This window comes from Panthera pardus, unplaced genomic scaffold (assembly GCF_024362965.1).
Source record: "Panthera pardus isolate Hobbes unplaced genomic scaffold, ASM2436296v1 HiC_scaffold_22, whole genome shotgun sequence".
In the NCBI taxonomy this organism is placed as follows: domain Eukaryota; kingdom Metazoa; phylum Chordata; class Mammalia; order Carnivora; family Felidae; genus Panthera; species Panthera pardus.
The window spans coordinates 52481824-52498907 of NW_026526788.1; the positions used below are offsets into that span (position 1 = coordinate 52481824).

Consider the following 17084-nt stretch of genomic DNA (forward strand, 5'->3'; position numbering starts at 1 on the left):
ATTTGTACCCTGTGGGCTGGAGAACCATTAGGGTATTCACATGTTTTCCCTTTAAGAATGACACATAATTTTTTTGAAATGTCTCATACTTATAAAAGCAGACATCTTAGTAGAGGTTTAATATAGGGAGAAATTTATTTTAGTATTTATAAAAAATAAAAAATGCCAATAATGAGGACATCACTAGATTATTGCAATTGACTTACAAGTAGGTATTAATCTGTTCTAGAATAATTTTAAAGATAATTTCCATGATATGTTTTAAAATAGGATGTAAGCATATAGATCTGGAATTGTTGTAGATATTGACTAGATGTAATCGTGGCCAAATTGAGGTAATTACTACATGGTAGCATCAGGTGGTGCTGAGATCGTGACCTGAGCCTAAGTTGAATGCTTAGCCAACTGAGCCACCCAGGCACCCCTAGTCATCTAATTTTTAAATTAGTGGTAGATTTTGTGACAGTTTGCAAAATATACTCTATCTTTGGGAATATAGGCTGGAGAATCAACAAATATCTTTAAACTGAATTAAAAAAAATTTTTTTTACTGTTTATTTTTGAGAGAGAGAGAAAAAAACAGCACGAGCATAGGTGGGGCAGAGAGAACAGAGACACAGAATCTGAAGGAGGCTCCAGGCCCCAAGCTGTCGGTACAGAGCCTGGCACAGGGCTTGAACTCATAAGATCATGACCTGAGCCAAAGTCAGGATGCTCAACTGACTGAGCCACCCAGGCACCTGTAATTTTTGTTCTCTAGATAGTGCCTTTCCTCATTTTTAATATCCAAATCAATGGGAAAGTGTCAAATATTATTTGATTAATTAAAAAAAAATCCCTCTAGCCAAAACATAAGAGACTCTTAAAAACTGAGAACAAACTGAGGGTTGATGGGGGGTGGGAGAGAGGGGAGGGTGGGTGATGGGTATTGAAGAGGGCACCTGTTGGGATGAGCACTGGGTGTTGTATGAAAACCAATTTGACAATAAATTTCATATTAAAAAAAAAATCCCTCTACCTACTTTCAGTGGATTTTGGTGGTGAATATTATTGTAGGAAACTGAGAGTTTTGTTTTCTCTACCAATTAATTATAATATCTTCACCGAGGGGCGCCTGGGTGGCTCAGTCGGTTGAGCGGCCAACTTCGGCTCAGGTCATGATCTCACAGTTCGTGGGTTCGAGCCCCGCGTCAGGCTCTGTGCTGACAGCTCAGAGCCTGGAGCCTGTTTCAGATTCTGTGTCTCCCTCTCTCTGACCCTCCCCCGTTCATGCTCTGTCTCTCTCTGTCTCAACAATGAATAAATGTTAAAAAAAAAATTTAAAAAGAAATAATATCTTCGCCGAATTATATACTCTTTGTGTTTCAGTTTCTCATCTATAGAGTGTAAATAGTAATGTCTGCCATAGACATCTACCTCATAGAAGACTAGAGAAAATCAAAGTATGTATATGAAAATACACAGCAGTTTCTCTGGGGCATAGGCTGTATTTTACTAATTACTGCATACTCACTGTGTCATTCAGTATATATTTGTTGGGTTGAAGATAAATCAATCTGTGGTTTTTTACTTGTTTTTTATGATGCCTATTATTATTACTAAGTGCTTTAAATAGTGTAAAATTAAAAAAAAAATCTCCTTAGTATACATTTTACTTTCATTTGAATTAAACCCGTACATTATTTATGTTACAGTACATGGATGGGAGAGATATTATGAAAGCACATGTCAAATAACTAAATATTCTCATTAAAAATTTTGGAACTTTTTAAAGGTATACATTTAACGTACTGTGATGACTATGATACTGCTTATGGTGTTATAGATTTAGATGAAATGAAATAAGGAAGCTGTATGGTAGTATAAGTCATGAATTTTCAGCCTGCAAACTTGTTCATATGGTTTATAGTTTGTGTAAATAGAAATAAATGTTAATTTTTCCTATTTTAACTATAACTGTGTCCTTTTTGATTGGAGTGTTTGGACTGATTATTTTGTAAAATTAATGTAATAACTTTTTATAGAGTTTTATTTTTAACTTTTCACAGGTATTATTCTGCTCTAAAAACTATGGAACAATTAGAAAATGTGTATTTTCCCCGGGTTAGTCAATACCGGTTTTGTCAGCTAATGATAGAAAATCTTCCTAAACTCCGTGAGGATATTAAGGAAATTTCCATGTCTGATCTCAAAGACTTTTTGGAAAGCATTCGAAAACATTCTGACAAAATAGGTGAAACAGCAATGAAACAGGTGAGAATAAAAAGAAAATTCTTAACTTAATGTTTAAAAAAAATTTTTTTTAAATATCTATTTTTGACAGAGAGAGAGAGAGAGAGGCAGAGCATGAGTGGGGGAGGGGCAGAGTGAGAGGGAGACACAATCTGACACAGGCTCCAGGCTCCGAGCTCTCAGCACAGAGCCCGACGCAGGGCTCGAACTCACAGACTGCGAGATCATGACCTGAGCCAAAGTCGGACACTCAACCGACTGAGCCGCCCAGGAGCCCCTAATTTAATGTTATTCAGTGGTGTAAGTTATAGAATATATCCAAAGTTTACCTTTTTTTTTTTTTAGTTACCTAAAATGCTTATTTTTGTTTAGCTTAACCCTTTTCTTATTTTTCCTGAATCTTGCTTGGAATGGATTTAATCAGCATTTTCTTTTGGTTTGCAGTTATTCTGTATTTAAGTAAAGTCAATCTAACTTGACTCACCAGCCTTTCTCCTGGTTAAGTCAGGTATAATATTAACTTGTGCCAGCAGACAAATTTGCTGTAAAATTAGCTGAACCACAAACAGAGGCAAATGGGATTCCTTTTATCATAAGATTTTAAATTACTGTCTCCTTAAAAGTATTATCTTTGAGTTGACAACTCCTGCAGGTCAATAAGAAGAAGAAAAAAATAGTAGACAAGATTTGGCAGTTATAAAGTTAATGTACCTACCTTTTGAATCAGCAGTTCTTCCAGATAATTCCAGTGAGAAATGAAAACATGTCCTTGTCATGTTCACAGCAACTCTGTTCACGATTAGCCCCAAACTGGAAACAACCCAAAGGGGCATCAACAGGGGAGTGGATAAACAAATTGTGCTGTATAAAAATATAATGGAGTATTACTTAGCAATAAAAAGGAATGAAATTACTGATATGTACAAAAACAAATATTAATCTCCTGGGCATTATGCTAAACTACAGAAGCTGGACACACAAAAAAGCACAGGTTGTGGGATTCCATTTATATTGCAGTTGTTAAAGCAGGAGAAACCAAAGGGAAAAAGTCATGGGGTGCCTGGGTGGCTCAGTGCGTTAAGTGTCTGACTTAAGCTCAGGTCATGATCTCAGGGTTCAGGAGTTCGAACCCCACATTGGGCTCTCTGCTGTCAGCATGGAGCCTGCTTCAGATCTCTATGTTCCCCCACCCCTCCTCCCCCCACCTCTCTGCCCCTTCCCTGCTTGCTTACACATGCTCTGTATCTCTCAAAACTAAAATAAAACTTAAAAAAAAATCAGAGCAATGGTTGCCTCTGGTTGGGGAGATTGCCTGGAAAGGGACATGAAGGGACTTTCTGGGGAGATGGAAATGTTTTGTCTTATGCTAAAAGTGCATCCACTTGTCAAAATTGTGCAGTTAAGGTCTATACATCTCAGCATATATAAATCTGACCTCAAAGAAATTTGTAAAAAATCATTGGTGTGTGTGTGTGTGTGTGTGTGTGTGTTTGTGCACTGAGTGGGTAAAGATACATAGATGACACAAGAATGTATAAATATTGTTGAAGGTAGGTGATGAGTACTTGGGAGTTAATTATATTAATCTGTTCACTTTGTTTATATTTGAAATTTTTAGTAAAAAGTTTTAAAGTGATTATACTTTAAAATTTCTTAACTAAAACTTCTAATAATCACAGTGTCATAAAAATAAAACAGTCCTCCTAATTTTTTTTCTCAAGTATTAGAAACTACTTTAGAGAAGCTTGAGGTACCTACCTTTTGAATCAGCAGTTCTTCCAGATAATTCCAGTGAGAAATGAAAACATGTCCTTGTGATGTTCACAGCAACTCTGTTGCAGGGTGGGGCAGGGTGGGGCAGGGTGGGGCAGAGGGAGGCAGACTGGGTAGCACCTGAGCTGAGAGCCAGAGAGTACCCTGCAGGTGCGACCTTCGCTTCCTTCTCCTGCCAGGGCTTCCAGAGAAGCTTTTTACTTTATTTTATTATTTTTTAAAAGTTTATTTATTTATTTCTGAAAGAGAGAGAGAAAGAGAGTTCATGCATGTGCCTGCAGGAGCAGTGGAGGGGCAGAAAGAGAGAGAGAGAGAGGGACAGAGGATCTGAAGTGGGCTCTGGGCTGACAGCAGAGAGCCCAATGTGGGGCTCGAACTCACAAACTGTGAGATCATGACCTGAGCCGAAGGCAGATGCTTAACCAACTGAGTCACCCAGTGCCTCTATTTTATTTTATTTTATTTTTTTATTTTTAAAAAAAAATTTTTTTTAAACATTTATTTATTTTTGAGACAGAGAGAGACAAAGCATGAACAGGGGAGGGTCAGAGAGAGAAGGAGACACAGAATCTGAAACAGGCTCCAGGCTCTGAGCTGTCAGCACAGAGCCCAATGTGGGGCTCGATCACAGACCGCGAGATCATGACCTGAGCTGAAGTCAGCCGCTTTACTGACTGAGCCACCCAGGTGCCCCTATTTTATTTTTTAATTAAAGCAATGTATCTGTATCAGACTGTCACAACAGAGGAAATTAAAATTCAGTATATGAACTTTTTCCCTACTTAACTTATTTTTTAATTAGTTATTTTTGTTTATTTATTTATTTTGAGAGAGAGAGAGAGAGAAAGTGGGGAAGGGGCAGAGAGAGAGGGAAAGAGAGAGAATCCCAAGCAGGCTCAACACCACCAGTGCAGAACCCAGTGTGGGGCTCAAATTCATGAACCACAAGATCATGACCTTAGCCAAAGTCAGATGGTTAACTGACTGAGTCACCCAGGTGCCCCTCTACTTTAACTTTTTCCAGAATTATCTTCAAATCAGATAATCTCCATTATATTCCTATTAATCATTTCAGCTTTGCACAGTATTCTATGTTAATTTGTTTAACAGATTTAATAAATTTGTTTAGTAAATTGTTTATTTTGGGGATGTATAGATTTTGAAAATTCTTTATCAGGATCAATATACTTTAATAATAAATGAAAACCATATATAATAATGTAAGATTTGTGCAATAATGTTTTTTAAAGTTGTTTCTTTTTAAAGAATTTCCCGTTAACTGTTGCTTATCTGTAGCTTATCTACAGGTGGGCTATAGCAGATTTGATTTTCAAATTATTATTTTTAACATTTTTTTAAATGTTTTATTTATTCTTGAGAGAGAGAGAGACACAGACCATGAACGAGGGAGGGACAGAGAGAGAGAGGGAGACACAGAATCCAAAGCAGGCTCCAGGCTCTGAGCTATCAGCACAGAGCCCGATGTGGGGCTCGAACTCACAAGCAGTGAAATCATGACCTGAGCCGAAGTCAGACGCCCAACCGACTGAGCCACCCAGGCACCCCTCAAATTATTTTCGATAGCATCTTTTGTTCAGATAAATACTTGGTTGATAAAAATATATATTTGTTTTCTGTGAATAAACAAAAGCTACAAAAGATAATTTAAGCCAAAGTTAATTTCCTGTCTTTCCTTTGGAAGCTACGTCTGAGGCCATTTTCCTTACCATTGGAATGATAGAAATGTGATTCATTGTGGGCAGTAGCATAGGAAAAGAAGTGGTAGAAGTGTTGGCCAGCAGGCTAGAGTTGGAACCTTAGATTAATAGCCTGGAAAAGATAAAGACTAAGTAAGTATGAGAGAATAAGGTTTGAAGCTAGAGTTCAGAAGAATCCAGAGATGCTGAATCTAGAGACTGTCATTATCCCAGAGAACTACATCCGTTAAGAAAGCCCCAGGAAAGACGAGTGGGTGGGTCCGTCGGTTAAGCATCTGACTTCAGCTTAGGTCATGATCTTATGGTTCCTAAGAGTGAACTCTGCATTGGGCTCTCTGCTGTCTGCACAGAGCCTGCTTCAGGTCCTCTGTCCCCTTCTCTCTCTGTCTCTCTCTCTCAAAAATAAAATAAGCATTTAAAAAAAAAATAAAAGAAAGCCCCAGGAAAGTGGAACCAAAAAGATTGGATATTACCTCACTATTCAGGTGGAATAAAGTATGAGATGTCATAGCTTTTCTCTGAAGTGATCATCTTTGTCCTTCACTGTTGACACTTCAAGAGATACTTAATAGGACTGAAGCATTCTATAATAAAATGAGAATTGGGGGGGGGGGGCGCCTGGGTGGCTCAGTCGGTTAAGCGTCCGACTTCGGCTCAGGTCATGATCTCACCGTCTGTGAGTTTGAGCCCCGCATCAGGCTCTGTGCTGACAGCTCAGAGCCTGGAGCCTGCTTCAGATTCTGTGTCTGCCTCTCTCTCTGCTCCTCCCCTGCTCATGCTCTGTCTCTCTCTGTCTCAAAAATAAATAAACATTAAAAAAAAAATCCAACTCTTGGTTTAAAAAATAAATAAAATGAGAATCAGGGGAGCCTCTGATTCTTCTTGTAGCATCTCCCATTTCTTCTCAGGATATAAAGAAAGTCCTTTTGACTGATTGTCTCTGATCAGTGAGTGTTCTTCTACACTGGAGAGTTCTTCAACATTACATTCTTGCTTTCAGCATCACAATGTCTTCAGTACTTTTTCTCCTAAGTCTCCTAAGAGCAAGGAGTTCTGTGTATGTAATGGGGATAAAAAACCCATAATCACTTGGTAAGGTATTTTCAGCACAAGGATATCAATGATAGTTTAAAGTTCATGTTCTAGGGGCACCTAGGTGGTTCGGTCAGTTGAGTGTCATGATCTTGCGGTTCATGAGTTCAAGCCCCACATCAGGCTCACTGCTATCAGTGCAGAGCCCACTTTGGACCCTCTGACCCTCTCTCTCTCTGCCCCTCCCCCTCTTGCACTCTCTCAAACAAACAAAACAAAACAAAACAAAACAAAAACCACTTAAAGTTCATGTTCTATTATATAGTCAGTTTTAACTAAGTTTCGTTATTAAACTTATCTTCTCAGACCTCTTTTTCATGAATCAGCTTTGGACTCTTTCTACTGAGGCAGTCCACCAAGTCATGGGCCCTAGGATTTCAGGTTTATGAGAATTTCCTACTGAAAGGGAATGGACTCTTCCGAGTTTATTACCATTATTTTCTTGTAAAAAGCGTCAAGCTCCCTACCTCTGCAACTTAAACAGACCTTTCATCACAGAAACCTTTCCTAATCATGTCTTAATTCCATTATCTAATGTCCCATTTGTGGATTTACTTGTTATATATTTGCTTGAGTATCCTGTAGGCACATCAAATCTAGCATTTCTAAAAGTAAACTATCTTCTTACAAAATGTATTGATTTTTCCTATGTTTATTATGTCACAGAGTAATATGTCCAGTTTTCACAAGGCAGAAACTGGGGAACACTTTAGACTTTTCAGGAGTATTTATATTCTTTATGTAATTTGTTACTAAATTCTACTCGGTAACGATCAGTTCTGCTTCTCAATTTCTATCGATTCTGTATCCTCCTTTCTGTGTACCTAGACTGTTGTTATATCAAATTAATTATTCTCCTTATCTCTAGTCTTTTGCTTGCTATTCTAAAATGTGAGTATGACAACTTTCTCTTCAGTGACTCCCAGTGACCCTTTACCTAAATCTGAATTCTTCAGCGTGAAACAAAAGCCTCATCTCCTGGTACTCCTTCCTGTGATATAGCAGTAATGGATTTCTTACAAATTTTTGAATACACAGTTTGTTTCCTCTATTTAGAATGCCTTCCATTTTTCCAAATTTCCTTTCTGCTGAATTCCTGCATTTTCCCCCAAAAGCTGGCTTAAGCATCTCCTAGTTTATGGAATCTGCCTTTCTCTGTCTCACTCTTGCCAGCAAGAGATGGTCACTTCCTCCTCAGTCTATATCCTGTATACTTTTCTCACTACATTATAATTGCTTAATTTTGTATCCTTAACTAGGCAGTAAGCTTTTTAAGTGATGGGTTATATCCAATTTATTTTTAACTTCCTGGGATCTAGTACCATGCTCAAATTGAGTCGCACAAAAAGTTATTTTTTTAAAGGATCTTAGAGTTGAGTTTTAGCTTCTTTGGGGAGAATTTTTTGTTTTTAAAAATTTTTTAAATTTTTTGAGAGAGAGAATGCAGGGGAGGAGCAGAGGGAGAAGGAGAGAGAATCTTAAGCAGCTACCTCACTCAGTGCAGAGCTTGACATGGGGCTCCACCTCATGACTGTGAGATCATGACCTGAGCCAAAATCGAGTCAGATGTTTAACTGACTGAGCCACCCAGGTGTCCCCAGAGAAAATTTGTAAGGTGAAAAACAAAACTTGTAGTACTTGTAGTACTACAGTACTTGTAGTTTTTCCCCCCTCTTTCTAATGTGAGAGATGAGCCCACTGTGAGTAGAGTAATGTTTAATTAACAATTAAATACCTAAAATTCATAGTCTCAGTTAACACTTTCCATATTATATTTTCTGGCACACATTTTAATAGTGGAAAACAGGGGACTAAATGGTCAAATAACTTTTGGAAGTCTGAGTTAATTTTAAGCATATTTCTTTAGTTATGAATTCTAAATCTCTTGAAAAGGGATACAGTATATAATGTTTATTTAACTTAAATCAGTATAGAACCTTTTCTCAAGAAATACTTGTTGATACTGCTAGTTTTGCATACAACACAGTTTGGAAGCAGTGCTTTTAAAAAATGATTTATACTTCTCTGAAAACAGAAAACCCTTGACAAAGTTAGTTTGGACAGCTTGATACTGTAGTTCCTTCCGTGAGGTTGGTTAGTGGATATTTCATAGAGTTGGGATTTTGGCCAAAGAGTGAACCACTCCCTCCCACCAACAGACACACATGCCAGCTCAGGAAGTAAATGGTCCCATGTAACTTTAGGGCTTCAGAAAATTAAACTTTTTTTTTCACTAGCAATAATCAATTGAAGTTAAGGCAGCATATTTTATGTACATTCATGCATGTATATCTTTTTAATTTTTCTGGTATTTTAGATTTTATGTGGCTGGTTTTTCACTTAAGAAAGAATTAGTGGGAATTCTTTTGTAAAACTGACAATATTCCAAACCGAAGGTCATTAAAATAGTTGAATCATTATTTAACTTGACTCATTGAAATGAAGAGGAATATATGCTTTGGTAATTCATATAAAGCTAACTCTAGGATGAGAACCAAAGTCTAAGCAATGGAACTGTTAGACATGGACTTTAAAGTTAGCATAGTCAAAGCACTATAAGACAAGATTAAGAATTTTGGCAGATCAGTTAAAACCATAAAGCAAACCATCTGTAAATTCAGAACTGAAAATATATGAACATATTAAGAACTCAGTGTATAGTTGGCAGAACAGCTTAGACACAGCTAAAGAGAGAATTAATTAACCAGAAGGTAGGTCAGAGGAAGTTATCCAAATTGAAGCTCAGAGAAACAGAAGGATAGAAAATAAAGAGTTTAAAGACATATGAGATAAGATGGAAAAGTTTAACATATGTGTAATTATAGTCCCAAAAGGGAAGAAAGAGAGATGGACATAAATAATATGGATAGACCTTGAAGCCATGGATTCAAAAAGTGTTGTGAATTCTAAGTGGGAGAAATACAGAAATCCCATACTTAGGCATAGAATAGTAAAATGTTAGAAAAGTAAAGAAAAGAAGAAAAATCTTAAAAGCAGCCAGAGGGGAAAATTTGTTATCTTTAAAAGAACAGTAATAATACTAATTTATAGCTGACTTCTCAGCAGAATCAATGGAAACCAAAAGACAGTGAGCTAATATATCTGAAGTGCTAACAAATCTTATCTGTCAACCTAGAATTGTTTACCCACCAAAAAATGTCTTTTAGAAATGGACGTGAAATGGGAGCACCTGGCTGGCTCAGTTAGTATGACGTGTGACGCATCTTGGTAGACATGACCTTGGGATCATGAATTCGAGCCCCATGTTGGGGTTAGAGTTTACTTAAAAAAAAGAAAGAAAGAAAGAAAGAAGTTGGGGATAGAGTTTACTTAAAAAAAAAAAGAAATTGAGATGAAATGGAGATATTTTTCAGATAAACAATACCTAGAGAATTTATTTCTAGCACACCTACATAAAAGAAATACTATTTTCAGACAGAAAATGATCCCAGTTAAAAACCCAGAGATGTTACAGGTAAACAGGACAACTATTTTGGGTAAAATTGCATATATTATATTGGCTGTGTAAAACAAAAACATAGGATTTACATATTTATAGAAACTATTTTATGACAACTATTTTGCTGGCATGTTGGTTTTGGACCCACACTACCTCTAAATCATGACTTGCACAAGGATAATACCTTTCCCTCTCACATACCTGTATTATATTTACTTTGATAAGATTCAGCTACTATCAACTCTTACCTTTGCCCCTTTATTTAAAATAGTGCAAGACAACAACCACATATAAGTTAGAAGGAGAATTGATATGGGTTTGAAAATTTCTATTAAGTTATTCTGCTTATAAGAGACATACCTTACATGTAAACATATAGAGAGGTTGAAAGCAAAGGGATGGAAAAGGTACCTCATGCAAACATCAATTAAAAAAACTGATGTGTGTGTATTAATATCAAAGCAGCCTTTAAAACAAAATTATTAGAAGAAAGAGGAACACTTCATAGTGATAAAAAGATTCAGTTAATCAAGAAAATAAACAGTTCTAAATTTTTTCCCATAATAATGTAGTCTCAAAATATATAAAGCAAAAATTTGTATGTATTAATATCAAAGCAGGCTTGAAGACAAAATTATTAGTAGAAGAAAGAGGAACATTTCATAGAGATAAAAATACTCAGTTCATCAAGAAAATAATTCTAAATTTGTTCCCATAATAAAATAAAATTTATAAAGCAAAAATTGTCAGAATTAAAAGAAATTGACAACTTGATCATAATGGGAGATATTAATAATACACTTCTCTCAGTAAATGCTAGAACAGTAGACAAAATTAATACACAGTCCTTTCAAATTATATGATTAACAACACTGACCTACTTGACATATGTCAGTATATTGCATGATTTCAGAATATACATTTTTTTAAAGAACATTTACCAAAATTGATTACATTCTGGTTCATGGAGCAAATGTCAGTAAATTTAAAAGGATTGAAATGATAGTATGTTCTCTGACCATATTGGAATTATTCCAGAAATCAGAAAAAATAGGTAAGTAGAAAATCTCTGTAGGTTTGGAAATTAAGAAGTAAAATTCTAAATAATCCATAGATCAAAGAAGAAACTCAATTTAAACCAGAAAATATTTTGAATTATAACGAAAGTATGACAAAACTTGTAGGGTGCAGCAAAAGTCACATTTAAGGGAAATTTAAAGCCTTAAATTTATGAATTAGGAAAGAAAGGCTGAAATCAGTGACATAAATATTCATCTCAAGGAGTTAGAGAAACAATAAACAAATTCAAAGAAAATAGAAGGATATGACCCAAACAGCACAGGTAACAAAAACAAAACAAGTGGGTTTATACCAAACTAAAAAGCTTCTACACATCAAAGGAAGCAATTAACAGTGTGAAAAGACAATCCACAAAATGGGAGAAAATAGTTGCAAACTGTAGGTCTGATTAGGGATTAATTTCCACAATATATAAGGATTACATACAACTCAATAGCAAGAAACCTTAATGACCTGATTTAAAAATCAGCTAGGGGGAGCGCCTGGGTGGCTCAGTTGGTTCAGAGGGGGACTTGGGCTCAGGTCATGATCTCATGGTTTGAGTTCAAGCCAGTTTGAGTTCGAGCCCCGCATTGGGCTTTGTATTGCCAGCTCGGAGCCTGGAGCCTGCTTCAGATTCTGTATCTCCCTCTCTGCCTGTCCCTTCCCCACTCTCACTCTGTCTCTCTCTCTCTCTCTCTCTCTCTCTCTCTCTCAAAAATAAATAGAGATTAAAGAAAAAAAATTTTTTTATATCAGCTAGGGATTTGGATAGACATTGCTCCAAAGAAGACATACAGGTTGCCAGCAGGTATATGAAAAAATGCTCAATATCACTAACCATTAGGGAAATGCAAATCAAAATCACTGTGGGATATATCACCTCCCCCCTCTCATGATTGCTGTTATCAAACAAAAGACAACTAATGTTGGCAGGTGTGTGGAGAAATCAGAGCCTTGCATACTGTTGAGGAAATGCAAAATAGTATAGTTGCTATTTTGAGGAGGTTCCTCAAAAAGTTATTAATTTTTTTTAATGTTTATTTTTGAGAGAGAGAGAGACAGAGCATGAGTGAGGGAAGGGCAGAGAGAGGGGGAGTCAAAAAGTTAAAAATAGAACTACAGTATGATCCAGCAATCCTAGATAGATATCAGTCCAAACGAATTGAAATCAGAATCTTGAGAGAGATTAGCACTTCCCATGCTTATTGCATCATTGTTCATAATATCCAAGATACAGAAATAATACAGATGTCCATTGACAGATGAGTGGATTAAGAAAATGTGGTATATACGTATAGTGGTATGTGGTATACGGTCTTTAAAAAGGAAATTGTGACGTATCTAAAATAGTCAAATTCATAGACTCACAGAGTGGAATCGTGGTTGCCAGGAACTGGGGCAAAGAGGAAATGAGTTACTCATCAGCAAACCTAAAGTTTCAGTTAGGCAAGATGAATAAGCTCTAGAGGTCTGCTGCATAACCTTGTACCTATAGTCAGCAATGTATTAATATATTAATATTAGTATGTGTAAATGCATATACACTTAAAAATTTGTTAAGAGTAAATTTCATGTTAAGTACACTTACCACAGTAAGATAAAATTAAAAAAAAAATGGAAGGAAATAATCAAGAATAGAAATCAACATAATAGAAAACAAAATACATTAGGGAGGATCAACAAAGCCAAAAATTGGTTCTTAGTCTTTTCAAATAATATTGATAAACCCTGGCACAACTGTCCAGAAAGAAGACTGAGAACATAAATCATGAATAAAAAATGAGACATTACTCTAAATCCTTTACCCAAGCCCATTAAAAAGATGGGAAAATATGAACAAATTCTTGAACTGATTTTGATCATAATAATTGTTGTAATAATCTGAATTTTTCTTTTTCCAATATAGGCACAACAGCAGAAAACCTTCAGTGTTGCTTTGCAGAAGCAAAATCGTGTACAATTTGGGAAGAATATGCACTTCAATGGTAGAATTCCAGAAGAAAGGAATGAAGTTGAATTGAAACGTGCATTTGAGGAAGAGGATGAGAATGAAGAAGAGGTGACAGGAGTTCCTTCCTTTTTCCCTCCTTCTCTCCCTCCCTCTTCTTCTTCCCTTTCTTTCTTTTTTTTTTTCCACGAATTTCTTCTTTTCAGTTGTGATGTACATCTTTGTGACTGTCAGTCTTCCTATGTGCAAATTGAATTTATGTAGATCAGTTTGTAATGAGCTATTAGAGCAATGTGTCATCTGAAATAATAGACTGCCTAATTGACAGAGAAACAGGATATATTCTAGATTACATTTATAAGCCATAGGTAGTTGAACCTGGGTGTTCTGCCATAATTAGCAGTAAAATTGTAAATGTAATGATTTTTTTTTTGTAGTGATCACTCATTTTAATTATCTGTGGCAAACTTTTAATTTCATGATGGCTTGACCTTGTTTAGACTAATTCTGGAAAGCCCACCTTCCCCCACCCCCCATTAGTGCTGAGATATTACAGAATGGTTCTAATATGGTGCAAGTTTTTTAATTCTTGAAAAAGTTTTATGTCTAGAAAACTTGAAATTATTCTTAAATATTCACTTTCTTTCATCCTCTATATCCAAATTTATTCCTAATCTTACTCTGTACACAAAGTCTTCAGTTGAGCCTACTTTCTGTCTTTTCCTTTGAATGTTTTTTGAATTTAGTTCATACCATGAGGAGGCTGTTAAGTTTTGCTTTGTCATTGAGATTTTAAATTCTGTTTCTAAGGTCCTAGTCAGGGCATAGTAGAACTTTTAATTAACTGATAAACCATATGAATGTATGCCCATGGTCTTCTCTGTGCTTTGAAAACAACTGAATGTTCAGTATGTATGTTTCTACTATATGCCTGAAGATGAGTGAGACTATATGCATTTATGTGTGTGTATCTCCATGTATGTGTGTATGTACACACATGTATTTGTATGTATATGCATATGTTGTGGAGTCTGATACTGTACTGAATACAGACAAATAAACTGCCTAAGACAGTTTAGTGTCTTCTTAATGTGGAATTAGTGAGTCCTGATTAGTCTCTGGAAATTAAATAAATGGTTTTGAAATTTACTTTTTTGTTCTTTCTTAATCGGTATTCAGAGAATCTCTATATTCTCTCCTCCCAAGCATGTTAGTGATATACAGTCTCTGTCCTTTAATTACCTTATAATCTAAAATACTCAACAATGATGATTAATACATAAAGAATGAACTATTGAATAAAAGCCAAGACAATTAAAAGGCATTGTGTTAATACTATGTGATTTTTATAGTTGATAAATGTTATAACATGAAGTCTATGAGTCTCCTTGTCTATCTTTAACTTACATTATCCAGCAGTAAGCTAGTAGTTTGATATTTAAAATGTGGTTTTATTTCTCAGGTCTTAACTGTTCAGGATCTGGTTGATTTTTCTCCTGTTTACCGATGTTTACACATTTATTCTGTTTTGGTGAGTATCTTTTGTATATGTATAGTGTTTGTGTCTGTGTATATGTGCACATATGTATGTATATACACACATAAATATCTGTATAATAAGAAAGACATGTACACATTTTAGGCCTGCTTTTCTAAAGGCTTACCATAAATTCAATGAGTTGTAAATCTTCATGCATAAATATTTGTGAAATATTCCCTGCAAGTAAAGCACTTACTTTTTTCTATAAATTATCATAATCTGCTTTCAAGTGATATACCACTTCATGTAGAAGAACCTTAACAATATACTTTCATTTCACCCTTCTTATATTTGTGCTAGTGTTGCATCATAATTATTTTAAAATATATTGCTTCTACATATGTTTACTTCTTCAACATTATATTCATTTTTGATTAAACAATTATTCTTTCGAAAAATAATAGCATTATTGGGGCGCCTGAGTGCCTCAGTCAGTTAAGCATTGACTCTTGGTTTTGGCTCAGGTCACAATATAACAGTTCTTGAATTTAAGCCTGCTTGGGATACTCTCTGTCTCTCTCCTGTCCTGCTCATGCTGTCTCTCCCTCTCAAAATAAATAAACTAATTCCAGAACATTTCATTATCAAAGAAAGAAACCTCTTACCCATTAATAATCACTCCTCATTCTCCCCACCCTCAGCCCCTGGCAACCACTCATGTACTTTCTGTCTCTATAGATTTGCTTCTTCTGGATATTTCATATAAATAGAATCATAGTAAATGTGGGTTTTTGTGTCTTGGCTTCTTTCACATAGTTGGAAGTTTAGGTTATTGATTGAGATCTTTTTTGTTTTTTAATACAGACATTTACAGCTATAAATTTCCTTCTAACCACTGCTTTAGCTGCATTCCATGAGTTTTTGTATGTTTTTTTGTTTCCATTCATCTCAAAATATTTTCTAATTTCTTGTTATTTGTTCTTTAACCCAACAGGTAGTTAAGGGTGTGTTGTTTCATTTCCATATGTTTGTGAATTTCCCAAAAGTTCTTCTGTTACCAATTCCAAATTTTATCTCACTGTGGTCAGAGACCATACTTTGTATGACTTCAGGCCTTTTAAATTTATGGAGGCTTGTTTTATGGCCTAACATATGGTTTATCTTGGAGAATGTTCCATGTGCATCTGAGAAGAATGTGTATCTGGCTGTTGTTGTGGTGTGTTGTAGACATCTGTTAGGTCTAGTTGATTTAATACTGTTACTCAAATCTTCTTTCCTTGTTGGTCTTCTGCCTATTTGTTATTGAAAGTGGTAATATTGAAGTCTCCAATCGTAACTGTTGAATTATCTATTTTTCCTTTAGTTTTGCCACTTTTCATTCATGTATTTTTGAGGCTTTGTTTTTAGGTGAATGTATATTTATAATTATTATATCTTCATGATGGATTAACTTTATTTCATTATGAAATGTCATTCTTTGTGTATTCTTTTTTTTGGCTTACAGTCTATTTTGGCTGATACTAGTATAGCCACTCTAACTCTTTTGGTTACTATTGGCATGGTATATTTTTCCATCCTTTTATTTTCAATTTCTTTGTGTTTTAGAATCTAAAGTATGTCTCTTGTAGATAGCATATAGATGAATTTTTAAAAATCCAGTCTGCCTATTTCTGCCTTTTGATTGGAGTGTTTAATTCATTTGCTTCTATTTCATTTCATTTCATTTTAATTTAATTTAATTTTTAATTTTATTTTAGTGTTTATTCATTTTTGGAGAGACAGACACAGAGAATAAGTGGAGAAGTGGCAGAGAGAGAGGGAGACACAGAATCTGAAGCGGGCTCCAGGCTCTGAGCTATCAGCACAGAGCCCGACACAGGGCTCGAACTCATGAACCATGAGATCATGACCTGAGCCAAAGTCGGATGCTTAACCAACTGAGCCACCCAGGAGCCCCATAGTTCATTTGCGTTGAATGTAATCACTGATAAGATCAAATTTGTACCTACCATTTGTTTTAATATATCTTATTTCTTTTTTGTTCTATCCCTCCAATACTTTCTTTTGCATTAAGTAGATGTTTTCTCATGAACCATTTTAATTCTCTTGTCATTTCTTTTAACATATCTAAACATGTATATATTAGTAACATAACTACATATATATGTATGTTAATTATATATAAATATGTTTAAATATATAAATAAACGTAATATATGATAATTAACATATATATGTACACACATGTAATATATATAGTATTTCCTTAGTGTTTGCCCTGGAGATTATAATTTACATCCTACCTTAAAACAATCTAGT

General features: G+C 35.3%; 1 protein-coding gene across 5 annotated transcripts in view; it reads left to right on the top strand.

The window, feature by feature from the left end:
* The window catches only part of EXOC6 (exocyst complex component 6), a 224344-nt gene that overhangs the window by 68870 nt on the left and 138390 nt on the right, over positions 1-17084 (top strand). For all 5 annotated transcript variants that reach the window (XM_019445097.2, XM_019445095.2, XM_019445102.2 and 2 more), the window contains 3 exons: positions 2049-2253; positions 13244-13396; positions 14748-14816. In XM_019445097.2, the coding sequence (XP_019300642.1) occupies positions 2049-2253; positions 13244-13396; positions 14748-14816 (427 nt within the window). The remainder of the gene's footprint in view (positions 1-2048; positions 2254-13243; positions 13397-14747; positions 14817-17084) is intronic.